Genomic DNA, 26,780 nt, shown 5'->3' on the forward strand with positions numbered 1-26,780 from the left:
ATGGGGTAAAAATTGGGCAGCACTAGCGCCCCGAAAAAGTTAGCACCTCCCGCGGCCGATTTTTCCTGGAAGCGCCCCGCATCCCTCTTGGGGCGCCGCGAGCCAATATTGCAGTGTCACGCCGTGGTACTGCAGGCCTACTATCCTTATTAAAGGGGAGGGGCATGACACGGTGCGAGCCCAGTACTCGAAGTACTCAAGTACCGGGCTCCCGGAGAGCAGCTGGCACCCCACAGGGGTGGGGGGGGCTTCACGGGGGCCAGGGACAGCAACGGGGGCAGGTGCTGGCAGGTGGCCAGCAACAAAAAGCCGCCCGCCACCTCCCCTTTAACTAGCCCCGCCCCGGCCGCAGGTAGGCCCCCGACCCCGGCGGACATAGCGTCCGGTGGTAAATCAGGGGGCGCCACCCACTATTACAGCCGGGGCACTGCGCACAGCAATGGCGTCATCGGCAGTGGCGCAGTGCCGCTGCTAACCTCCCGCTGCATTTCGCGGGAGGCGTTAGCGGCGCCGCGCCCAGGCACTAGTTGATTTGCACCCCGTCAGTGCCCTCTTAGGCCCCCTAATGTCTTGTGTTTTCTGCTTTCTGATTGGTTAATTTCTGCGTGGTAATTGGTTATCTTCCAAATCATATTTGCACAAGAGCAGTCTGTCATATTCCAGATGCCATTGCTGTTATTTTGTTCTCCACTGATAGCGCTCACCTCACCAGCTAATCACTGTGGGAAGCACTTGCAAGATGTGTATGTTCTCATTGAAAGTCAGCTGGGCAGTTGTGCAGGGCAGTCAAAGGATATTGAGGTGACCCTAGCAAGAGAGGAGCAGTGCTCCAGGGGACTGTACTCAATTTTTGCCGAAACAATTCCACAAAATGAACAGAAAAACGAGAGCCTCTTGCAGGTTCCTTTCCTTTCTAAAGAGAGTACTGATACCACTACCTTTTTAAGATGACATTTATGCCCACCTAAATTGAGTTAACTTGAGCATGATTTATTATTAGATTTTTGTTAGTAGTAAAAATGCATTTTACCTTCCCCTTCTAGGGAACACTTCCATCAAAAAAGCATCGAGTAATATCTAAGCGGGCGCCGCTGTGTAAGAATGAGTTCTGCCGCTTAGGCTGCATCTGTTCCAGTCTGTCACACGTGAAGCAACCGCCAACACATTGCCGCAAGCCGGAGTGCATGTTCAGCTGCAAGTGCCCGAAGCGCAAGGTGTTGGTGCTGAAGACGTTTGGGAGGCGCAGGAAGCAGCTGAGCAAGGCATTGCGGGAGGATCTGATATTCTACGAAGCACTGGAAGAGGACGAAGAGTGGAAACCAAGAACCAGAAAAAGAAAAAGGAAGAAGGTGGTTGAATATGGTTAGTGGCTGCTGCATTAATATTTATCAGCGTTAATTATTTAATGTAAGGATGAGCTTTTGTTAACTGAGTAGAAGTTGAAAATGCTAGTCCATCAACCCAGATTGCACATTTCTTCAGATTTACAGGCCAGTTCACGCAGTCATATGTTGTGTGACTTTCATTCTTCACCGTACACCGTTACAGCAGTAGTAATAAAACAGCTCACATCTCTGACAACCTATTCTTGAAAAAAGTGATTATTTTTAATATTTTGCAGTGAACTCTTAATAAGCAAAGAGATATAAACTGATTTCAATATAAGTAAGGGCACTTTATAATGCTTCCAATTGGACTTTTTGCACATGCCAAAAGATCTATGATTTTTTGTTTTGAGGCCAATAACTATTATGTAAAATGACAATGGAGGCAGTTCATATTACTACTTTAAGACCCTGATATCTACTGCAGGCTGGGACGAGGAGAGGGGGAAGGATTTTCGGACGGGAAACCCGGAAGTATGGATTTCCTGGACGTTCTAACGAAATTAACCGCAGGACGTCTTTAAGTTTAATTTAACGGGTTTCCCGCCCGATAGCCAGCCAGATTGACAGGCTGGATGAAATGTACCCTCATTATTTTAGGTGCGCGGTCCCATTAACTGGCTGTGTGGCCCATTCACATTTTTGCACATGCGTGGTTTGTTGCATTGATAAACCAGTGAGCGGCCTGCACGGGCGGGAACTTTGGATGGATGCCTGACGGGCAGGAAAGCAACCAGGGAGTGGATGTCTGGTAAGTCTGACACCCAGGGGTGGTGCGGTGTGGGGTTTCGATCGCGTGGTGGTAAGATTGTTGGGCCTGGAGGAAACACTCCTGCTCTTCCTGGCCCACAAGCAGTGCAATAAAGGCATTTACCTCATGGATCTGGCCCTTCTCGTCTCCTTTTACCTGCCAGGATTCCGGCGGCCGAGGAATCCTGGCTTCCATGAGTTTAAAAAAAAAATTAAATGCTGTTAAAATGTAGGCACATGGCCTCCTTAAAGGATTTTACTGACCAACTCGTCTCCATTAAAACCAGAAGTTGGTGGCTTGGGGTTGGATTTGAGAATTAAATTTGTTTTGCCATCCAACCCACCCATCCTCGGGGGTTAAAATTTTCCCCATAATTTCAGCTTGGCTCAGTTGGTAGCACTCTCTCTTGAGTCAGAAAAGTATGGGTTGAAGTTGCACTCCAGGACCACATGATTTAAGCTAGGGTTGCCCAACCTTTTGCAGCAATGAGCCGGATTCACGTGCCACAACCGTTGAGTGGGCCACATTTTAAAATGCTGTAGGGGCATGCACGGGGCGGGGGGGTGAGTGGGCGGGGGGGGGGTTGGGCGGTGAGTAGGGGGGGTGGGGGGAGGGAATCCTGTCTTCAATTTTTTTTCTTTTCCTTGCAGCAATCCCTGAGCCAGAGCAACCCGTGCGTTCGTATCCTCTGTGGGTTCGCCAGGAAGGGGAGGTGGATCCCGAGCCAGTCTACACTGCACCTCACTTGGAATCCTGTCATGCCAGCAAATGCTCCTCTTTGTCCCAACCGCAATCTCCACTTAGTCCAAAGGAACCTGGCTCCACTGAAGTGCACACAGTGCTGTCAACTCCTGCCAGTTCACCAAAGCCCTCTGAAGTAAGCAGAGATATGGAAATTATGTAAAATACTTCCAAGCAATGTACATTCAGAATTGGCAATCTGTTTGTACACAACATGACCAACATGGTTAACTTTTCCACCAATTAACCCATTTGATAAGTTTACCTAAGCTCATAAGACTTTCTGGACTCATTGATATTGTGCATTTGTCACCAATGGGGCACCTGGAAAGATGTGCTATGTGGGTAGGGAGCAACACCAAGACAGCTGCTTTTATTTTCACATGTTTCTGGACACTGCACCACCTCCGTCCCCATGTTGACGATACAAATGCGTGGGTTGGCAACATGGTGGCAGAAGAGGTAGTTCAGGGAATTTTCAGGAGTTGGGGAAATCTGGAGGTAGACCTGATGGCCTCCTAAACAACCATCATCTCCTTTATGTCTGAGGGCAGAGGTGGTGTATTTCAGGAGGCTGGATGGTCTTTCCTGTTTCTGGGCATAGAAGTTTGTTTGTGTATCCTTAGTTTTTCCTGATCCCATGGACCATTTAAAGGATACAAGCGGGCACAGCAAAGATTTAACTCAACACTATATTAGCCCTGCCAACTGTGATTCTCTAACGTCATTGTGTAGAGGTAGAATCCCACTGCCTTGCGGGAGCGATCTCTTATAGTTGGGGTGGGGGCAGTAGTCAAACATTGAAGCTGCACCTGCAGGCATCCTGGTTGGTTACATGGTTATTGAAAAATGGCAACTGTTTGATCAGGCTCTCTAGTAGTAGTAGTAGTAGTAGTAGTAGTAGTAGTAGTAGTAGTAGTAGTAGTAACTAGATTAGTTTCCAAAATGCATCCACTAACAACACAAAATGGAAAAATTCTGTGCAGTGGTTTGCTAGGACTTCTTCAGTCCTATTTCCTGCGATGTCCCACATATTCTGTTCAAAGAAAAAAATGAGTTCTATTTGGGTTCATGATGTGGTTATTTCAGTATTTCTCTACATTGGATTTCATCTACCACCGGTCTGCCCAGTTCCCAAGTATATTCAAATCCTCCCGTAACTTATCCTGTTCATCTTTGCAGTCTACCACCTTCATTAGCTTTTATTATCTGAAATTTTAGCTACTGTGCTTGTGACTCCTAGCTCCAGATCATTTATGAAGATAATAAACAAGAGAGGTCTCAAAACAGTTACTTGTAGGACCCCACTGGTAACCTTCTCCCAGGCTAATGACAGAATCCAGAGGGTGGGACTATCTGTCAACCAATTACATATCCATTGTAAAATATTTCCAATGATTCCTGTTTTTTTATTTTCAGTACCAGTCTTTTCACAGGAACTGTGTCAAAGGCCTTACTGAAATATAAGTAGGCTACATCCACTGCCATACCCCTAATAAGCTCCTCAAATAAAACCAGAAAATTAGATTGGCCAGACCTCCCCTTCATGAACCCATAATTGGCTATCTAATTATTGGGTTCACTGTGTTCTCTCAGTAAATGCAGAAGTTTGTGTTTTGTCTGAAGTGAGCGAGATGCTTTGCAGTAGCTCCATCTCTGAGAGCCTCTTGCACTGCCTGCTTATTGGAAGCAATCTCTCCAGACCTTGTATTTATTCCTTTGAAGGCCAAAGCAGTATTGCTGCTCAAAAGTAAACACTGCAAAATTATTCCAGGAATATATTGAATAACAAACACTGGTTATGTACATTCTGTAATTCTACTTAGAATATATTTGACATAAAAATCATCCTGCAGATATTCAGTGATGTGCCAGTATTGTGCATGTGTTATTTATACAGCCATTCAGTAAGCAAGCATTACATATAGTAGGTGAACACGTTGCTTTCTCAATGCCTGGGTAAACCTTTTCTTAATTTTGTGTCTTTTTTTAAATTTTTACCCATACTCCAGGTTGATGAGAAGGATCCGGTGTACTGGTATTTTGAGAGTATGATGACCTGTGCACGTGTTCGTATCTTTGAACGCAAGGATGTTGAGAGACCGATAACCTGCACCTGCAGTTCAAAGCACTACTGTGGACGGGTAAACTACAAATCTCTACTGCTTAGTAGTATCTATTAGGTCTCTTTTGGTGCAGGTGAGGGAATGACCAGAGGACAGAAGTTGGAGTGCTGGTGCAGTATCTCAGTTATTTCTCTTTGTGCTCAAGTCCCACTCCAGGGATTTGAACACATTATCTAGGTTGACACTCCAGTGCAGTACTGAGGGAGTGCTGCACTGTTGGAGGTGCCGTCTTTCAGATGAGACGTTAAACTGAGGTCCCATTTGCCGTGTCAGGCGGATGTAAAAGATCACACGGCACTATATGAAGACGACCAGGGGAGTTTTCCCCAGTGTCCTGGCCCAATATTTATCCCTAAACCAACATCATTAAAACAGATTTTCTGGTCATTATCACATTGCTGTTTGTGGGAGCTTGCTGTGTGCAAATTGGCTGGCGCATTTCCTACAGTACAACTGTGACTACACTCCAAAAGTACCTATTTGGCTGTAAAGTGCTTTTGGATGTCCTGAAGTCGTGAAAGGCGCTACTAGATCAATGAAATTCTGTCTGTCTTTCCTAAATACAGGTGAGGCAATGTCAGTGGTGTAGAAAAGGGAAGGCCATAGCATTATTTTTATTTTCCTGTCCTTTAGTATAATTGAGGGAGGGTGATGTTTTGGAGTCAGTTACCTTGGTCAGGAAATGTTGGCGTTGCTGCGGCAGTATCTCTTTCCTGTCCTAACGGATGGGAAGAATGCTTTAGCCGTGTCTGAATTCCAATTTAAAAAAAAAAAAAAATTGAAAATCTTTAAATTGATTTACAATTTTTTAAAAATCTGGTCTGAAAAAGATTGTGCCAGTCCAGTGTATGTCTGTTTCCAGACATATGATTGGTCATGTTAACCATAGTCACGCCACCTTCCTGCTCTTTCCCAGGCTACCAGCTACAAACTGTCTGCTGCCTCTTAAGCCTCTTGCTTCTTTCTAACTGCCTGGGTGGTCCCAGCATGGAGCCCCTCAGCCGCGATGAGCATGAGACAACAGTTCCATTCCCCAGTATATGTTGGCTACTAGAACTAGTCTCCCTAGTAGCCTTAGGTTGCGAACTGCAGAGTGCGAAGTGGTGGCAACAGCCTACCTGGCCCGGGAAATACTGGCCTCTCGCTGCACCTTCTCTTGCATGTACAGGCCAGCAGTGAACATGTGCCAGGGCCTGCCATAGATAGAGCTGCAGCCTGCTCGCATTCACCATAGATCAGGCAGTTCTGTACTCGGGCAGACCAACTGGGAAAGAGACAGACATTACATTCAACCCCAAGCCTCTTATTTCTTCCAAGATCCAGCCCCAAGTTCCAGCAGAGGGTCCTAACCCACCTTGCTCTATAAATTTCTGACTAATGCTCTCTCCCAGTTTTTCTCTTAACCATGCATGTTGCAACAGTTCCCAGACATGCCAATATCTATATCCATTGTTACAGCAAAAGATGGATTATATGACCCAGGGTGGCGATTCAGCCTAGCCCAGCCTCCTCCAAGATTTAATCTCCTTGTTCCCTCTCAGTCCAGGGTGCAGCCGTCGTCTCTCCTGCCTCAGCCCCTGAGTCTCCCTTAAAGTCTCTAAGATTAGAGGAAAATGATTGAGAGAAATGTATAGAAAGAAAGCGTAAAATGTGTGTGAATGGAAAACATAAAGAACAGTGAGCAGACATGGGGAACGTCACAAAAGGAGAAAGAGCAAGGAAAAAGTCAGGAGAACAGATGACAAAGCAAGGATCCATGTGGGGCAGAGAGAGAGAAAGTAAGGGCAACAAGGGAAGTTGGAATACATAGAGAAAAAGAGCGAGGGCAGTGAGAAGAATCCAGAGGGATATGTGGAGGAGCTACGATTGTGCATAGCCCAAAGACCGAAAAATGGAAAGAAAAAGAAGAAATACTTGTATTTATACAGTACCTTTCACAACCTCAGGATGTTTTAAAGCGCTTCACAGCCAACAAAGTATTTTTGAAGTGTAGTCACTGATGTAATGTAGGAAATGCGGCAGCCAATTTGCGCACAGCAATGTCTCACAAAGAGCAATGAGATAATGACCTAATAACCTGTGTTCAGGTGTTGGATGAGGGATAACTACCGACCAGGAAGAACTCCCTTGCTCTTTGAAAAAATGCAAAGGGATCTTTTACGTCCACCTGAGAGCTTTAATGTCTCATCCGAAAGACGGCACGTCCAAGAGTGCAGCATTCCCTCAGCACTGCACTTGAGTGTCAGTCTAGATTTTGTGCTCAAGTCCCTGGAGTGGGGCTTGAACACACGACCTTCTGAGAGTGCTACTACTGAGCCACAGCTGATGCCGTGTCAGAAGAATTTGAGTGTGCAGCTTGCAGAGGCTATTGCAGAAAAGAGAGGTGCAATTTATAAAAAAAAAAATTTTTAAATTGTCCATCAGCAATGCCATGAGAGATTGACTAGTATTGGCAAAATATGACTAACCTGTTGGAACAATCGAAAAGTGGAGTCTTATTTATTGTATTTTTGTATTGGGAGATGAATGATTCGAATTGGTGTTGTTGATCAATCCTGTGTTTCTTTGGTTGTTATCCTTAAGCTTACAAATCAATTCATCACCCTTGTCATTAACTGATTCTGCTTAGTTCCCAAGAGTTTATTCAGCAATGCCTTTTCTGTTTTGTAGGAAAATAGTACGGTGAATAACAACGGAACAGTTGAAGCATGTAAGGTGAAGCAATGCAGTGACTCCAGCTCCAGAGAGGGTAAGGATCACTTTGTGCATATTACAGAACTTGTATACATATTGTATACTAAATCCTGGTAAACTGCAGTGGAATAGAGAATGTTAAGATTTCTGGAAGCAAATGTTCATGGTACGGGCTTAGTGAATTGCAGCCGCATGAGCCCCCAATCACCAAGTAAGTGTTTTTCACGTAAGCGCCGTACATGGACAGATCTGATAGGCTCACTATTGTGTGTGTCACGGTACCTAATTTGGAGGATCAACTAGTGTTTGTCCTTTCTGTAATATCATGCCAGGAGTAAGGACATAAATAGGAGTAGGCCAAATGGCCCCTCGAGCCTGCTCTGCCATTCAGTAGGATCATGGCCGATCTTCGACCTCAACTCTACTTTCCCACCCGATTCCCCATATCCCTTCATTCCCTTTTAGAGGCCGAAAATCTGTTGATCTCCGCCTTGAATATACTCAACGACTGAGCCTCCACAGCCCTCTGGGGTAGAGAATTCCAAAGATTCACCACCCTCCGAGTGAAGAAATTTCTCCTCATCTCAGTCCTAAATGGCCGACCCCTTATCCTGAGACTATGCGCCCTAATTCGAGACTCTCCAGCCAGGGGAAACAGCCTCTCGGCCTCTACCCTGTCAGTCCTCTTCAGGGTCTTGTATGTTTCAATGAGATCACCTCTCATTCTTCTAAACTCCAGAGAGTATAGGCCCATTCTACTCAATCTCTCCTCATAGGACAGCCCTCTCATCCCACGAATCAATCTAGTGAATCTTCGTTCAACTGCTTCTGAGGCAAGTATATCCTTAAGTACAGAGACCAAAACTACACGGTACTCCAGGTGTGGTCTCAAAGCTCTGTACAGTTGCAGCAAGCCTTCCTTACTCTTGTACTACAGCCCCTTTGCAACGAAGGCCAACATATCATTTGCCTTCTTAATTGCTTGCTGCCCCTGCATGTTAACTTTCTGTGTTTTGTGTTCAAGGACACCCAGGTCCCTCTGAATACCAACATTTAATAGTTTCTCACCATTTATTAAAAAAAAAAAAATTCTGTTTTCTATTTCTACCAAAGTGAATAGCCTCACATTTCCCCACATTATACTCCACCTGCCACCTTCTTGTCCACTTTTTAGCCTGTCTGTATCATCTATAGAGGCACGACTAATTCTGGAGCACGCGTCTTCAAAATGACAGCTGGGTTGTTGTCAGTGCCCATAGCCTTTGCTGTATCCAGTGTGCTCAGCCGCTTCTTGATATCACGTGGAATGAATTGGCTGAAGACTGGCTTCTGTGATGGTGGGGACCTCAGGAGGAGGCTGAAAAGTATCATCCACTCGGCATTTCTGGCTGAAGATGGTTGCAAACAGTTCAGCCTTTTTACCATCACATGCTGGGCTCCGCCATCATTGAGGATGGGGATGTTCATGGAGCCTCCTTCTCTCGTTAGTTGTTTAATTGTCCACCACCATTCACGACTGGATGTGGCAGGACAGGAGAGCTTTGTTCTGATCCGTTCGTCGTGGGATTGCTTAGCTCTGTCTATAGCATGCTGTTTAGCATGTATGTAGTCCTGTGTTGTAGCTTCGCCAGGTTGGCACTTCATTTATTGGTGTTGCTCCTGACATGCTCTTCTACACCCCTCACTGAACCAGGGTTGGTCACCTGGCTCATGGTAATGGTACAGTGAGGGATATGCTGGGCCATGAGATTACAGATTGTGGTGGAATACAACTCTGCTACTGCTGATGGCCCACAGCGCCTCATAGATGCCCAGTTTTGAGCGGCTAGATCTGCTCTGAATCTATCCCATTTAGCACGGTGGTAGTGCCACACAGCACGATGGAGGGTGTCCTCAGTGTGAAAAACAGGACTTCGTCTCCACAAGAACTGTGCTGTGGTCACTCCTACAAATACCGTCATGGACAGATGCATCTGCGACAGGTAGATTGGTGAGAACGAGGTTGTTCTCTCGCCACCTGCCGCAGACTCGGTCTGGCAGGTATATCCTTCAGGACTTGGCCAGCTTGGTCAGTAGTGGTGCTACAGAGCCACTCTTGGTGATGGACATTGAAGTCCTCCACCCAGAGTACGTTCTGTGCCCTTGCTACCCTCCGTGCTTCTTCCAAGTGGTGATGAACATGTAGGAGTACTGATTCATCAGCTGAGGGAGGGTGGTAGGTGGTAATCAGCAGGAGGTTTCCTTGCCCGTGTTTGACCTGATGCCATGAGACTTCATGGGGTCCAGAGTGAATGTTGAGGACTCCCAGGGCCACTCCCTCCCTCCCGACTGTATACCACTGTTCTGCCACCCAGGGATGGCGATGAAGGAGTCTGGGAAGTGTTGAAATAATTGAATCTGGAGGTGATGAAGCCAAAAATAAAGGTGGAGAGGCTGAGATAGGAACCAAGGTGGGTGATCCTGCATAGATGGAAGTAAACCATCTTTGTGATTGAGTGGCTATCGCGTCTGAAGCTCAGCTCAGAGTTGAACAGGATACCAAGGTTGCACACTACCTGATCCAGCCTCCGTGTGTTTGGGGAGGGCGGGGTGGGGAGTCAGTGGCACGGGAGCCAAGTTTCTGTTGGGGCCAAAACAATGGCTTTGGTCTTGTCAATGTTAAGCTGGACACACATTGGATAAGCAGTCTGCCAGCAGAGAGACAGTAAAAGGGTTGAGAGACGTAGAGCTGGGTGTCATCAGCTTAGTGTGGAAACTGATCCCGTGTCTGTGGATGATGTCACCAAGAAGTGGCATGTAGATGAGGAGGCCAAGGACAGATCCTGGGGTCTTTGGAGCTGATGGCGCAGGGGTGGGAAGAGAAGGAATTGCTGGGGATGCTTTGGCCATGTTCAGATAGGTAGGATTGGAACCATGTGAAAGCAGTCCCATTGGTGTGACGTTCCAGATTAGATTTGTGAGAACATCTTTCTTCTGTTGTAAACACATTTTTAGCATCACAGAAGGCTTCCCAGGCCAGTTAAAGTGTTCAGTTAATGCTGTATGATGTTTAAGCCTTAATATTTTTGCACTAATAAATAAAGCTGCTCAGATGCCAGTAGCCTAGTTGTTACTGTAATATGAATTGACCGCTTGCTACTAAAATATACACAGAAAATGGGTATTAAACACTTGTGCCATTGTCCATATTTGCTCCTGTGTATATGGGCCTCGCCCCATTTTTCTCTTCTAACTTTATTTAATTTTCATTTTGTTTCCAGTTAGAGTAGGATATATTAACTTTCTTCTACATCTTCTAATTTAAAAAAATCTGTTAAAATACTTTGTTTTCCCTCTGCCTCGGAATCCCATGTCCATTCTGAGGCTGGGACCCATTTTATTCTAAAATGTTTTTTCATCCAGTCAAGGTTCAAGACTTAAAGCGTTGACCTGTTTGTCCCTTCGTGCCATCTCATCCAGTGTCCCATATAATGCACAGCAGAGGTTTTATGCAGAGTGAAGCTCCCTTCTTGCTATCCCATACAAAATCACACATAATGTACAACAATGCCTTTTGCGCATCCCTGATTTTCTTCTCTCTGTCATTGGCTGCCGTGCCTTCAGCTGCCTAGGCCCTAAGCTCTAGAATTATCTCCTTAAACCTTTTTGCCTCTACCTCTCTCCCCTCCTTTAAGTCGCTCCTTAAAATCTACCTCTGACCAAATGTTTGGTCACCTGTCCTAATATGTGGCTCGGTGTCAGATTTTGTCTGGTAACACTCCTGTGAACCGCCTTTGGGCGTTTTACTACGTTAAAGGCGCTCTATACATGCAAGGAGTTCTTGTTAGAACAAAGTAAAGCTCCATTTTTTTCTTATATACAACAATTAAATCCAACCTCGAGACCACCGTTTACTGTACAAGTGTGGCCTCTCTATTTCACACACCAGCCATTCCTGCAACTATTCTGAGTGAGATTGGCAAATTTTGTGAAGTAGTGCGCAGTGGACGTACACTCATTGAGAACCAGGATAAGATCACCCCAAATTCATTGGTCTTTCACGGTCAGGAAACTTGCATTTTATTAGTCTTGACCGGATTTGAACCTGCGCAGTGTGCTGCCCAGCCCTCTGTCTAGCTAGGATTTAAAGCTTGCTGCTCACAAGCTTATGTTTGACTGGCCATTTTGTGTAATCTTAAATGTGTTTCCCTTGAAACTGTTATGCTGCTTGCTGTTATTTCTATTCATGCTGACATTTTATTGCAGTGCTGCTGGAGTGCTGTATTGTCACAGATTCCTTTGGATGTAGACATCAAACTAAGGTCCCTGTTCTAGCATTCAGGTGGTTGTTAAAGATCCCATTGAACACTTTGTTGATTAGGACACTGGGAGACCACCCTGCTCCTCTTCATTCTTCCTTCCAACAGCCACCACTAAAAACAAATAGATTAACCGGTCATTCATCTTATTGTTTGTGGGAACTATGAAAAAAAATTGGTGCTTTCTCATACCTTTATGCGAGGTTGTCAAATCTTAAGTGCTTAAATAAAAAGTGATGGCCGTTCAAAGTAATTAATTGTACATGTGCTTATATTTTTCTGAGACACGGTAAGGTGTTATATAAATCATTTCTTCCTTCAGCCTCTGTTGATGGATCCACCTTCAATTATGAGATTTTAAAAAATTCATTCCTGGGTTGTGGGGGTTGCTGGCAAGGCCAGTATTTGTTGCCCTGAGAAGGTAGTGTTGGGCCGCCTTCCTGAACCACTAGTCGCACTTGATGCAACTGAGTGGCTTGCTGGGCCACTTCACAGGGCAGTTCAGAGTCAACCACCTTGGCATGGGACTAGAATCACAGCGCCCAGATGAGGACTAGAATCACACGGCCCAGATAAGGACTAGAATCACACGGCCCAGATAAGGACTAGAATCACACGGCCCAGATAAGGACTAGAATCACACGGCCCAGATAAGGACTAGAATCACACGGCCCAGATGAGGACTAGAATCACACGGCCCAGATGAGGACTAGAATCACACGGCCCAGATGAGGACTAGAATCACACGGCCCAGATGAGGACTAGAATCACAGCGCCCAGATGAGGACTAGAATCACAGCGCCCAGATGAGGACTAGAATCACAGCGCCCAGATGAGGACTAGAATCACAGCGCCCAGATGAGGACTAGAATCACAGCGCCCAGATGAGGACTAGAATCACAGCGCCCAGATGAGGACTAGAATCACACGGCCCAGATGAGGACTAGAATCACAGCGCCCAGATAAGAACTAGATTCACACGGCCCAGATGAGGACTAGAATCACACGGCCCAGATGAGGACTAGAATCACACGGCCCAGATGAGGACTAGAATCACAGCGCCCAGATGAGGACTAGAATCACAGCGCCCAGATGAGGACTAGAATCACAGCGCCCAGATGAGGACTAGAATCAAACGGCCCAGGTAAGAACTAGATTCACACGGCCCAGATAAGGACTAGAATCACACGGCCCAGATGAGGACTAGAATCACACGGCCCAGATGAGGACTAGAATCACACGGCCCAGATGAGGACTAGAATCACAGCGCCCAGATGAGGACTAGAATCACAGCGCCCAGATGAGGACTAGAATCACAGCGCCCAGATAAGGACTAGAATCAAACGGCCCAGGTAAGAACTAGATTCACACGGCCCAGATAAGGACTAGAATCACATGGCCCAGATGAGGACTAGAATCACACGGCCCAGATGAGGACTAGAATCACACGGCCCAGATGAGGACTAGAATCACACGGCCCAGATGAGGACTAGAATCACAGCGCCCAGATGAGGACTAGAATCACACGGCCCAGATGAGGACTAGAATCACAGCGCCCAGATAAGGACTAGAATCAAACGGCCCAGGTAAGAACTAGATTCACACGGCCCAGATAAGGACTAGAATCACACGGCCCAGATGAGGACTAGAATCACACGGCCCAGATGAGGACTAGAATCACACGGCCCAGATGAGGACTAGAATCACAGCGCCCAGATGAGGACTAGAATCACAGCGCCCAGATGAGGACTAGAATCACACGGCCCAGATGAGGACTAGAATCACAGCGCCCAGATAAGGACTAGAATCAAACGGCCCAGGTAAGAACTAGATTCACACGGCCCAGATAAGGACTAGAATCACACAGCCCAGATGAGGACTAGAATCACACGGCCCAGATGAGGACAGCAGGTTTCCTTGCCTAAAGGACATCAGTGAACCAATTGGGTTTTTATGACAATCCGACAGCTTCATGGTCACTTTTACTGAGACCTGCTTTTCATTTCCAGCTTTTTAAAACGAAATCAAATTGCCATTGTGGAATTTGAACTCCTGGGCTTCGATATTAACCCCCCACGACAGCATGGGGGTGGGGGGGGCATTTGAAAACTGGCAATACGACCCCAATCCACCGCATATGCGTCTGCCGCCATTTACATTGCGGCGGGTTTTGTGGCCTGCGAGTGGAGAGGTGAGACACTTCATTAACATAATTAAAGCAGGCTCCTACAGTGCAATTGCCAGGGCTCGGAAACCCAGCAGTAAAAGGGAGGTGGGTGCTGCCAGCTCAAGAAGGTAAGTTCCTTTTACAGCACTCCTTGTGGGCCAGGAGGAGCAGGAGTGCTCTTCTTGTCCCCTCAAGGAGCCTTCGGCCTGCCTCCTACTGATCGCGGTCTCTCCTGTGCCCTCACCCCGATCTCTGGCCTCTTCCTCCCCTTGATTGCCTCTCTTTTTGTCTATTTTCCCTCCCTCCCCACCACTGCCCAGGTTCGATCTCCGGTCTTTCCTCCCAAGGGGCCCTGGCTGTGGCCTCTTGCCGCTGGTTTTCCTGCCCAGCAACCAGCTAGCCTGTCAATTTTGCCGATTGCCAGGCAGGAAATGAAAGAAAAGAAATAAATTGTAATGAGGTTCTGCTTTTAAATTCAGCAGGACCTCCACGCCCCCAGCCTCGACGCGTTCCCCGGCCGTTTTCGCCCTCACCTTGTTCTCTGAATTATTAGCCCAGGCCTCTGGATTACTAATCCAGTAACATAACCACGACACCACTGTACCCTTTTTAGATTTAAATCAGGAAGTACTGAGATCTCATCAGAATTTAAGACAAGACTGTGTCAAGCCACCACCTAGTGTAACACTAAGCCATAAGCCAAGGTGGTTCCAGGAACAATCGCTTGTCTGTGCTACACTACAATTAGCCTCTGCTCCCTTTTGACTGGGTAGAGGAAAATGAGCCAGGGCTCCCACTCCTGATCACTATTATGTTACCTCTTCTGGAAACTGTGTGTAGCTGTTGAGTGAGGACAAGATTGGGCTTGGCTGTGATGCTCTCCAGGGGCAAATAGCTTGCTTTCTATTACTGTCCAGTCTCTTGCCTACAAGACAAGTATGTGGAATAATCCTTTGCTCCTTTAAAACATGGCACCTCGAGGTAGGACGCTCTTTGATGGTTGAAGCTGGCCTCAGTATTGGATCTTCCCTCCTCTGTGTTCTGTAGTTCTTTGGCATAATTCACTTTTGTGTAGAAATTGAACATTAAATTACTTGCTGTAGGTACAGCCTTCTTTATTCTTTGAATGTTCACCTTCCCTACGCACCTCCTCAGTCCTCTCATTAACTTGGAAATTCCTACTTGCATTTCTTGCCCCATTACAAGCAACTTAGCCTGACTACAGCCATCCCCTGGGAAAGAATTGAGGTGTGCTACTTAAACAAAGTATTGCATGTTTATAACAACAGAAAACGCTGGAAAAACTCAGCAGGCCAGACAACATCTGTGGAGAGAACTGAAGTTCTGAAGAAGGGTTTCGACCTGAAACGTTAACTCTGTTTCTCTCTCCACGGATGTTGCCTGGCCTGCTGAGTTTTTCCGGCGTTTTCTGTTGTTATTTCAGATTTCCAGCGTCCGCAGTATTTTGCTATCGTATTGTATGTTTATGGTGGCTAGAGAAGGTTGTGTATTCATAGACTTTTCAAGGTAGTGTCTTGTTGGTTTCTGGCTGTTCATTTGTATGTGAGTAGTAAAGCCACTTCAAAAAGAATGAGGGAGACCACATCAACAGTAAGTAATCTAACATGTATCTGCAGAGGCTGGTCTCTGTGCAAAGTGTGTTATGTACATCACCTGAGCCTCATCATACAAGACTCAAAGTCAGTCACTTTCTTTGGCTTGTCTAGGACTGGACTCTGAGAAATTGGAGGATTTCGAGAGCAGCTCGATGTCACCAACTGCTGCTGAGGTGTGCAAATCGAAGCGGAAGGAGGAGACAGACTCGCCTGTACAGTGTGACACTCTACAAAAAGAGAGTGCAGAGCTTCAGTCAGCAGAGCCACAGACATCAGCAGAGTCCAAGAGTACACCCAAACTGATTGAGATCATTTCAGATTGTAACTGGGAAGCAGAGCGTACAAATATCCTTGGAGTTATTGCACGGCACACCGTCAACAAGGAGACCTCGGAGAAAATAAGCATCGGCAACTTCCTTGTTGAGATTGTGTCAAATTGTGGAAAAGACCAAGACCATTCACCTGGAGGTATACCCATTTATAGCTCCTTAGTGAAGATTACTCAGTCCGGTGACGGAGAGAGATATGGCAAAATGACAATTCGCACTATGTCCATTCAAAAGATTTCCGACTCCTCCGGAGGCAAGCTGACAGAATCACGGTTGATTGCACCAAAAGAAAGCTTACAAACACCTTCCAGGCATATGGCGGGGGGAAAGGGGCAAACTACCTTTCATTCAGGCTCGCAAGTGGCTAGCAAGCGAAAGTCGGCCTCAGTTGCAATCTCTGCTTTTCACAAAAGCGGCATAATCCAGGTATGTGGAAGGGATGGGGAAGATGATGTAGTGCTCATGATCCCTCGCACTGTTGTACTTTGTGACTGTAGATGAGTTGAGCAGTATTTAATAATTTATATAAAACAAAATACAAACGCAAGATGTTGAGCAGACAATTTTATTAAAACTTTTGATTTATAGGGGTTCTGTTGACAGAAACTCGCATCAGTGATGGTCATCTGAGGATTGTGTAAAAAAAATTCCCATGTGTTTGCATTCTGTGTCATTATCTCTTTTGATTAGGTAAGTGGAAACGTCAATGGTGAGACAAAGCTGACGCTAGGACAGGTTGGAGCACTTCACCCAGTCAGTTGGGTGATTGCCAACCGCACATGGAAAATTAAGTCTGCTGAACCAGTCCAGAAGTCATTCCCGAGTACAGCTGTCTCCTCAACCTCGGCTCATTTTGCCTCGAAGCATCCGGTTTCTTGCACCACACCCATTGGCAGCAAAGTTTCACGCGATGCCAGTGATGCTACTTCCGTTAACAAAACCACAGGTAAGAAGGAGTCCCAAAACTAAGATGTGTGAAAAAGAAAAGTTAATGGAGTGGGTTTTAGTGAGAACTCTTATTGTGCCAAGAGTAATCTGAGTTCTTGATGCAGGGATCAACATACTGTGAAGTAACAGTTGGCTTGGCATACTGAAGAAGGAAGGCTATGTGCAATCCAGAATGTTCAACCAGCCAGTTTGTGATGCAAGGACCTAAATGGCAGGTGGAACAAATTGTGATGGTCATTTGTTAGATAGTGATATTTTAGGTTAACCCATAAGTTGGGGAGAGAAATTATCAAAGTTTGCAAAAAGTCCAGTTCTATAGTGTATTGTATGGAGGCGTAAAACTGTTGGAGATGATTTAAAGAAATAAATGCTGGAGTTGTTCATCTGGACCTTTTTTAGGTTAGTGACAGAAGCATGCTTGATGCCAAGAAGCCAACTTCCTCTGGCCCAGTGTGACACTGAACCACATAGATTCGTAAGGCCCCGGTCCATGATGAGTTGAGTTAGTTGACCTTGGATTGGGCGCTACAGTGCTACTTGGCTGGGGGAGAGGGGAATTAGCCTGCCCTTAAATACATAGGCTCCAATGTTTATGGGGAGTGAGCACGTTAGTGGAGGGGAACCTGAAAAGTCTGGGGATGCGGAGGTCCTGCCAATATTAACGGCAGGACCTCTATCATTTTCTTCTTCTGTTTCCTGCCCAGCAGCCAGCCAAATTGACAACTGGTTGGCTGCCTGACGGATAGCCAGCAGCAGGATACCGCAGCCGAGGACCGGAAATCGGGAGGGAGAGATTGGGGCTCGCTATTGAAGCTTGGTGTTGGGTGGGGTCAGAGCCTGGCAGTCAAGAGGCAGGGAGGGGGAGATCGAGGCTTGGTTGGATTGGGGGGTGGGGGTGTTATCGATCACGGCGGTGAGGCCACAATCAGCAGAAGGGAGGCTGAAGGCTTGCTTAAAGGGCTGGGGGGACTACTTCTGCTCCTCCTGGCTCACAAGGACTGTTCTTAAAAAGCACTAACCTGCTGGAGGTTCCATTTCGCTGCCGGAAAGTGAATGTATTTGGATATTGGGTGATGATGGGCTTGACTTTGATGTACTGGACGGTGGTTGGCGCCCATGAACCATACTCCAGCATGATTCAGCGACCTTGAGAGAAGGGAGATAATTGAGGAGGAGAAATTCAGAGACCCTACTCATTAATAGGATTGCATTTTACTGTCCTTCTGTCAACATTCCGTGCCTCTTTAAACAAATGATTGATTACTATCTGGTTATATTTAAATTCTTCTGTACCTTCCTTTCTTGTTTTCAGGGATTCATGCTGCACCTGATAACTACACTCATCTTGTAATAAACAATGTTGGGGCTTTGCAAAAGACAACATCCTGCTTCAGTTCATTGCAGCCGGTGTGTAGTGAGCAGCAGTGTGGTACTCCATTGTTCACATTACCAGCAGTCAGCACTACTGCATGGACAGGTACTTCTTCGTTATCAACAGTACTCGTTATGCCGGCTGCCCCGGGCTTTGTCCCTGTTGCAGCTGGTCAGTCATCAAGCAGCATATCGATGGTTGCAGTAACCACAGGTGCCTCCCCCTCAGCTGGGCCCTCTTTGCCATCAAAGAGCTCAGTGACTACAGATGCATTAGGGACACATTCCTCTGCAGTGCCGGCAGTAAAGAGACTTTCAGAAGAGAGTGCTGTATCTACGGGTGCAGTCATAACTCCAGCGAAAAGTACAGCAACAACACGATTTGCTGTGATATCTGCAAGTGCTTCTGGAGTCAGGACAACGCCATGGTTAACTAAAGTACTCTCCCCCAGCACCTCTACCACGACCACTCCTGCTTTAACGAATACTGTTAATACAAGAACAACCATGATGTCAGTAGCATCAACACCAAACCAGACTGCAGGTAAGCTCCAGTTGGACAGACATGGCTATACAATTGTAAGAGTTGGCATTTGAGTTCGTTTTCTGTCCACGTACCATCTGTAAGATTCAAGGCCAGCAGTGGCCAGGGCAGGCGTAGAGAAAGGGGGGGAATTTTAAACACCCAGGATGGCTGAGGGGGGGTAAATTGTAAAATAATGGGAAACCCGACCCCAACCTGCTGCAAATGCACTTACTTCTGGTTTGACCGGGGTAAGTAATCTGCTCTACAGTGGATTGGTGATTAGAATATGTCAATGAGGCTGTGTGCCTCAGATTTTAGCAGCCATTTGGATTTAACGGCTGTGAGCTGAGTTTCCTAGGGCTCGGGAAACCCGGCAGCTAAAGGGAGGGGAAAACTGCTGGTTCGAGCAGTTCCGTGCTTTTCCAGCACTGCTTGTGGGCCAGGATTGCTCTCTCCGCCCCCCACCCCCCCCCCCCCCCCCCCCCCAAGCTAACCTGCCACGATCTGCCGCACGTGTGATCAGTTATCAATCTGACTGGCTGCCCGGCGGGAAACTGAGGACGAAAATTCTTATGAGGTCCTGCTGTTGAATTTGGCAGGACCACCGCTTTTTCCAAGTTTCCCAGCCGCTGCATCCCCATGAATATCGCTGTCAAAGTGTCCTTTTAAGTGCATTTTCCATATCCCCGTCATGTCCATTCCTTGCAGTTGCCCTTTTTTCCACCCCCCCCCCCCCCCTTTATTTGTATCCAGCATGTTCGTGTTGGCCGAGCGAGAGGAAACTTCTCAACACTGCTGTGAGGAAACTGCTCTCAACATTGCTGTGCCTTTCTTGGCCCTTGAATGTGGCTTTCAGCTAGTCCTGCAATGATCTGATTTCTCTTTCAAAAATCTTGAGGGTATTTAAAACCTGTGTGAACTGAATGTTTTAACTTAACGTGATCAAGCTCAAAGCAACTGGTGCTGCCTGATGGGTAAAGTGTTCATCTTCAGAAACTCGTGTGTTCATGTAACAAACTATTTGAGGAAAAAAAATTAAAAATAGCATTAGGCACATGAACACTCGCACATGAACACTCACCTAATCTATTTAATGCTCTATTTCCCAATTGCTAATAATTCTAACTTCTATTGAGAAGGCATAAAAAAAACTTCTGTTCACTTTCAGGAAAAACTTAGTGAGATCATCCCTGATTACCTAACTCAAATTCTGAGATCATAATTAATCACTAGATGACTCCCAACTCCCCAATATGTTCTTGGGAATGTAGGGCTGTACAAGTCTGGAAAAGACCATTTTCAGCTATTGGGCCAACCTTAAAAGTTGCCATTTTATTACCTTACTTTATCTTGTATATCCTTTGACAGCTCGTCTACAAAAACCTTCCTGAAATTTATAACATCCTCTGCTTGTTCTGTCAGTCTAGCTAGGCTGTTCTATACATTCACCACCCTGTGTGTGAAGTTGTATCTTAACCGTATACAGGAAACTTTGGTTTATCCGGAGGTTGTATGTCCGGAATACTCGATCTAACGGCAAAAATCAGGAGCCGTTTTCTGTAAGTTTTTTTAGATCTCTTTTTTTCCCAGTCAGCCACTGCAAAGTCTGTAGCTATAGCAACAGCTTCAGCTAGAGATGCTTGCAGCTGCAGACGACTCTTTAGAAGCTGTTGTTAAGCAACAATGTTTGTTGTCAGATACGGAGATGACAACCTCCGTATGCTTCAACATTAACTTTGTATGTCCGGCAGTTTTGGTAGATCGGCAACACGTCGGTGCCGGATATCAGAGTTTCCTGTATTCACTTTGTCTTGTCTAAGCATGAATCCACATCCTCTTGAAGCTGCAGTAGATTTTGAATATCACTCACCTCTAAGCTGCCTTATCCCACTGTAAGCCCTGTTATTTGTATATTCTCGTAGCTTAGGTATCCAGTCCCATATATGAACTTAGTTACCCTACTTTGTACCCCCTCAAAGGTCAGGATGTCCCCTTTGTGGTACGGTGCCTAGAACTGCATGCTACTCAAGGTAAGGATGTATTCATGCTTTCTACAAACTATTTGTTACTTGCTGGGACTCGTTCTGTCCCATGACCTATATGTCCCTAGAATCTGATTATATTTTTCACCATCTTTGTTACATTGTGCTAATGGTTTAAAGCTCCCAGACCCACCCCCCACCATCCTGTCATTTCCTATAAACTTCCCATTTGTTTTGTACTCTGTTTATTTCCCTTCCCAGTTTCACAATGCGGGTGTTCTCTTTTAAATATAATTTCTACTTTTTAGTCGAATGTGACCTGTCAGGTCAATCTGTATTTGCTCTGTTTATGCTCTACCAGTTGCAATTCCTCCCCGCCCTGCCCTCCAATTTGTATAACTGGCAAACTTGGAGGGCTTTGTCTCTGCCCATACTCCAAATTATTTAATGTATATCGGAAACAGTAGTTACCCCAGAACAGATGCTTCCAGCACTGCTAATCATCTCTTTCCTTGTTGATGCCGCTCCCTTAACAACTACTCTTTGACTCAACTAGTTTAAAAGTTCCTCTGTATTCCATGCCTTTCTGCCTTATAAACTAGGGATTTCCAAAATATGGCCAGTGGGTCATGTTTCCATATGGACTTGACATAGGCATTCTGGCCCACAAAATGTTATCTCTTATTCACTGGCTTAACAATAACAAATTGTATTTAGATAGCGCCTTTAACGTAGTAAAACTTCCCAAGGCACTGCACAGGAGTATTATAAGACAAAAAATTTGACACTGAGCCACATAAGGAGAAATTAGGGCAGGTGACCAAAAGCTTGGTCAAAGAGGTAGGTTTTAAGGAGCGTCTTAAAGGAGGAAACAGAGGTAGCGAGGCGGAAAGGTTTAGGCAGGGAATTCCAGAGCTTAGGGCCTAGGCAACAGAAGGCACGGCCACCAATGGTTGAGTGATTACAATCGGGGATGCTCAAGAGGGCCAAATTAGAGGAGCGCAGATACCTCTGGGCGGGCTGGGGGGTTGTCAGGCTGAAGGAGATTAGAGATGGGGAGAGGCGAGGCCATGGAGGGATTTGAAAATGAGGATTGAGAATTTTGAAATCGAGTCGATGCTTAACCAGGAGCCAATGTAGGTCAGCAAGCACAGGGTTGATAGGCGAACAGGACTTGTTGCGAGTTAGGACACGGGCAGTCGAGTTTTGGATGACCTCAAGTTTACATAGGGTGGAATGTGGGAGGCCAGCCAGGAGTGCGTTGGAATAGTCAAGTCTAGAGGTAACAAAGGCGTGGATGAGGGTTTCAGCAGCGGACGAGCTGAGGCAAGGGCAGAGACGGGTGATGTTACAGAGGTGGAAATAGGCGGTGACATGAATCTTGTCATTCATGTGAAAATGACTTATGTAATACAGGAAACTCTCATTTTAAACGGCAGCTAAACATCCGGAATTCTCTATTAACCGGCAAAATTTTCACTCCGAAAACAACACCTCAATAACCGGCAATGTTGCCGAGTCCGAGTCTCCTGCGGTGGCCGAGCTAGTCAGTGGGGGTAGTTCTCCAAACTGCCACTACTCGGCTTCTTGGCGCTGTCGGAAGTCGGAACACCTCAATACCCCTGTAACAGGAGCCTGATACTCCCGCGCTGCCGGTAGTCTCTTCTGATCTGCCATTTTACAAGGGTACTGTGTGTCTCCCACGCTGCTGGTAGTCATTGCATTGCATTGTACTCAACTGGCAGTACTGTACTTAAGCATTTTCCACCATCCATTTAACACAACATTCTGTAGGTAAGTACCCAATTACTGTATACTGCACATTTCTTGATTTTTTAAAAATTTTCTTTGTTAAAAATAGCCTCAGTAGATAACCCTCTCTGTCATCCGGAATTTTTGATCAACCGGCAACACGCTGGTCCTGTCGGTGCCGGATACCAAAGAGTTTCCTGTAATACTGGGCGGCCTGCTGGTGGCGCTGTCCAGGGAGAGTATAAATACTCTGGCATGGGCCCAGCTTGTGCAGGACATTCTTTAACAGGAACTAGTGAAGGACACAACTAGATCTCCATGTTGAAAAACAGTTGCTTAAAGCCTTGTTTACTACTCAGACCAAGTGCCTAGTAGTTTTCTTGCGTCAATTTAATCAACTGCAACCTGCTCCATGCGCTGTGATTTTGGGAACAGACAGCTACGATTCAAACTGTAAAAGGGAACTCGGACGTAGTAATCAATCCATCATGGAGAAACTACTCGGACTCGCCCGCCTCAACCTGGACTCTAATTCACTTACAGCTGTTAAGGTATGGAAACACTGGTATCGTACCTTCAGCAACTTCCTCGGAGTGTGGTGAGAATGTTCCTAATAAGTTACGAATGCTTGCCAATTATGTATCCCCTCATGTGTTTGACTATGTAGAAGACTGTGTAGACTATGACTCCGCTATCCAAACACTACAGCAACTATGTTAAGGCCCCAAACGAAATTTTTGTTCGGCACCTACTGGCCACAACGCGACAACAACCCGGGGTATCACTTGAATTCCTTCAAGAGCTTCGCAGGCTCAGCAAGGATTGTAATCTCAAAGTTGTCTCAGCTGAGCAGTACCGGGAGGAATTAATTTGTGACTCTCTTATTAAGGGAATTGCTTCTTCCCTCATACACCAGCGTCTGTTGGAGAATAAAACCCTCGGGTTACAAGCTGCCTATAACCAGGCATAGTCTCTGGGTTTAGCTCAGAAAAATTCAGATGCCTATTTTTTACCATATGCACGAACTGCTGCTACCACTGTTAGTGACTCCCCCGGTAAGCCTCAGGCGGAAGCCCTCACTGATGATGACCCTACCTTGGCGGCATCTTGGCAATCTAAAAAGAAGTGTTTCTTCTGTGGAGGTGCATTCTATTATAGGAAATTTTGTCCTGCTCGTAATATAACTTGCAATCATTGCAGTAAGAAAGGTCACTTTTCTAAAGTATGCCGGTCAAGAGACTCTACTTGTGTTGCAGCTGCTATCTATAAAACTGCTCCTCCCCCAAGAGCCACTGCTAGTGTTACAGCTGTTTTTCCCCAAAGCCTGTCCCATGCATCCACGAGGGTTTCGGTAAATGGACACATTTTGAGTGCATTAATCGATTCATGTAGCTCTGACGGCTTCATCAGTGAGCGGGCTGTTAGTAAGTTAAAACTGCGTATTTACCCCTCGGACAGTGAAATTGTAATGGCTCTGACGACACTGACCACCAACTCTTTCCGGCTTTTGTCTTGTTGACCTTATTCTCAATGGCCGCACTTATTTTTCCACCCGGCTCAGGGTGCTCAAAAACCTATGCAGTGATGTGCTCCTGGGACAGGATTTTCAGAAACAACACAAAAGACTCACTTTCGAGTTTGGAGGGCCAAAGCCGGAGCTTACTATTTCCAAAGTACTGTTTTGTGCGCTTTGGGCGGCTTTGCTCGACGAGCCCTCCTTGTTTGCCAATCTTTCCCCCCGATGTAAGTCCATAGTCACTAAATTACGACGTTTCAGCCAAGATGATCTATCCTTTATCGAGGCAGAAATCTCTCGCCTTCTAGCTGACGGTATCATTGAGCCATGTTCATCTTCCTGGTGGGCTCAAGTCGTCGTTGTTAAAAATCCTTTTAAGCAACACAAGAAACATCTTTGCATTGATTACTCGCAAGCTATTAACCAGTATACCGACCTGGATGCCTACTCACTACCACGCATCGATAACATGGTCAATAACCTTGCCAACTACAGGGTATTTTCAACTTTTGACTTAGAGTGCATACCATCAAGTACCGTTAAAGGACGCTGACAAAAAGTATACGGCCTTTGAGGCCAATGATTGGCTTTACCAGTTTTGTCGCCTTCCATTTGGGGTCACCAATGGGGTGGCCATCTTTCAACGGGCAATGGACAGCCTAGTCAAACAGGAGAACTTAACGGACACTTTTCCATATCTGGATAATATCACCATTGCTGGTCATGACCAGAGGAGCACGATGCCAACCTCCAGAAATTTCTTGATGTTCTCCGTCGTCGCAACTTAACCTTAAACGAGTCAAAATCTGTGAAATCAGTACCATCAGTCAACATCCTTGGCTACTGGGTGGACAATGGTGTCATCAAACCGGATCCGGAGCGACTTCGTCCGCTTCAGGAGCTCCCTCCTCCTACGAATCTCGGCTCTCTTCGTCGGGCCCTCAGCATGTTTGCCTATTATGCGAAGTGGATACCCCACTTTTCCGACGTGATCCAGCTTCACGCGAAGGCATTTCCGTTGGACGCAATGGCTATTTCAGCTTTCGACCTCAAGCAACAACTGGAAAAAGCAACACTTCATTCCATCAATGAAAATCTCCCTTTTGTGGTCGAGTGCGATGCATTGGAGGTGGCGATCTCGGCTACCTTGAATCAAGGCGGTCAAACCGGTTGCATTTCTGTCCAGAACTTTGCAGGGTAGCGAGCTCCATTATCCTCCTGTCGAGAAGGAGGCTACAGCTATCATCGAAGCAGTACGTAAATGGAGTCATTTTCTCGCTCGTCGCCATTTCACGCTCCTAACTGATCAGCGCTCTGTGGCCTTAGTGCATTTCCAGTTATCCAGCATAAAGGTCAAGAATAACAAAATACAGCTCTGGAGGATGGAATTGGCCGCCTTTGGCTACACCATACATTATCGACCCGGCAAAGAGAATGTGGCTGCAGATACCCTCACGCATGCATTCTGCTCTTCCATGTCAACTTCGACTCTTATGGATGATCTTACTGACTTGTGCCTTCCTGGCGTTACCCGTATGTTGCACTTTGTGCGATCTAAAAATCTCCCATTTTCTACAGAAGACGTGAAAAGAACATGCTCCACTTGTAGAATTTGCGCAGAATTAAAACCGCTATTCTTCCGTCTGTCGGTTGGCTCGCTCATACACGCTACACAGCCTATACAGCGACTCAGCATTGACTTTAAAGGGCCATTGCCTTCCTCAACGCGAAACACCTACTTGCTTACTATGGTGGACGAATATTCACGCTTTCCCTTTGTTTTCCCCTGTCCCAATATGCTTGCTTCCACAGTGATCAAATGCCTCGATTAGATCTTTTCCCTTTGTGGTATGGCCAATTTCATCCACTCTGATCGGGGTCCCTCCTTCATATCAAGCGAACTCGAAAGTTATTTTTCCCAACGGGGAATCACCACAAGTAAAACGACACCGTACCATCCCATCGGTAACGGACAGGTTGAGAGATACAACGCCATCGTTTGGAACGCTGTTCTGGGGGGGGGGGGGGGGGGTGCACAGCCAGTTGTCGTGGTGCATATAGGTACCAACGATATAGGTAAAACCCAAGATGAGGTCCTAAAAGCTGAATATAGGGAGTTAGAAGGTAAATTAAAAAATAGGACCTCAAAGGTAGTCATCTCAGGATTGCTACCAGTGCCACGTGCTAGTCAGAGTAGAAATAGAAGGATATTTCAGATGACTACGTGGCTAGAGGAATGGTGCAAGGGATTCAAATTCCTGGGACATTGGAACCGGTTCTGGGGGAGGTGGGACCAGTACAAACTGGACGGTTTGCACCTGGGCAGGACCGGGACCGATGTCCTTTGGGGAGTGTTTGCTAGTGCTGTTGGGGAGGGTTTAAACTAAAATGGCAGGGGGTTGGGAACCTGTGCAGGGAGACAGAGGGAAGGGAAACAAGGATAGAAGCAAAAGACAGGAAGGAGAAAAGCAAAAGTGTCAGAGAAATCAAGGGTTTAAATCAAACATGGCCACAGGAAATAATAATTCTAAAAGGTCATAATAAGGTGGATGAATTAGCTGCGCAAATAGATGTAAAC

General features: G+C 46.2%; 1 protein-coding gene across 4 annotated transcripts in view; it reads left to right on the forward strand.

The window, feature by feature from the left end:
* mgaa (MAX dimerization protein MGA a) overlaps positions 1 to 26,780 on the forward strand; it is a 113,262-nt gene that overhangs the window by 40,291 nt on the left and 46,191 nt on the right. For 3 of the 4 annotated variants that reach the window (XM_086003665.1, XM_086003664.1, XM_086003667.1), the window contains 8 exons: positions 1,044 to 1,362; positions 2,787 to 3,013; positions 4,890 to 5,021; positions 7,674 to 7,752; positions 15,890 to 16,533; positions 16,798 to 17,053; positions 18,368 to 18,970; positions 20,932 to 20,982. In XM_086003665.1, coding sequence (XP_085859791.1) covers positions 1,044 to 1,362; positions 2,787 to 3,013; positions 4,890 to 5,021; positions 7,674 to 7,752; positions 15,890 to 16,533; positions 16,798 to 17,053; positions 18,368 to 18,970; positions 20,932 to 20,982 — 2,311 coding nt within the window. The remainder of the gene's footprint in view (positions 1 to 1,043; positions 1,363 to 2,786; positions 3,014 to 4,889; positions 5,022 to 7,673; positions 7,753 to 15,889; positions 16,534 to 16,797; positions 17,054 to 18,367; positions 18,971 to 20,931; positions 20,983 to 26,780) is intronic. The other variant, XM_086003666.1, reaches the window with a different exon arrangement.

Source organism: Somniosus microcephalus, chromosome 12 (genome assembly GCF_052327205.1).
Source record: "Somniosus microcephalus isolate GS21.2 chromosome 12, FLI_Smic_1.0, whole genome shotgun sequence".
Lineage (NCBI taxonomy): Eukaryota > Metazoa > Chordata > Chondrichthyes > Squaliformes > Somniosidae > Somniosus > Somniosus microcephalus.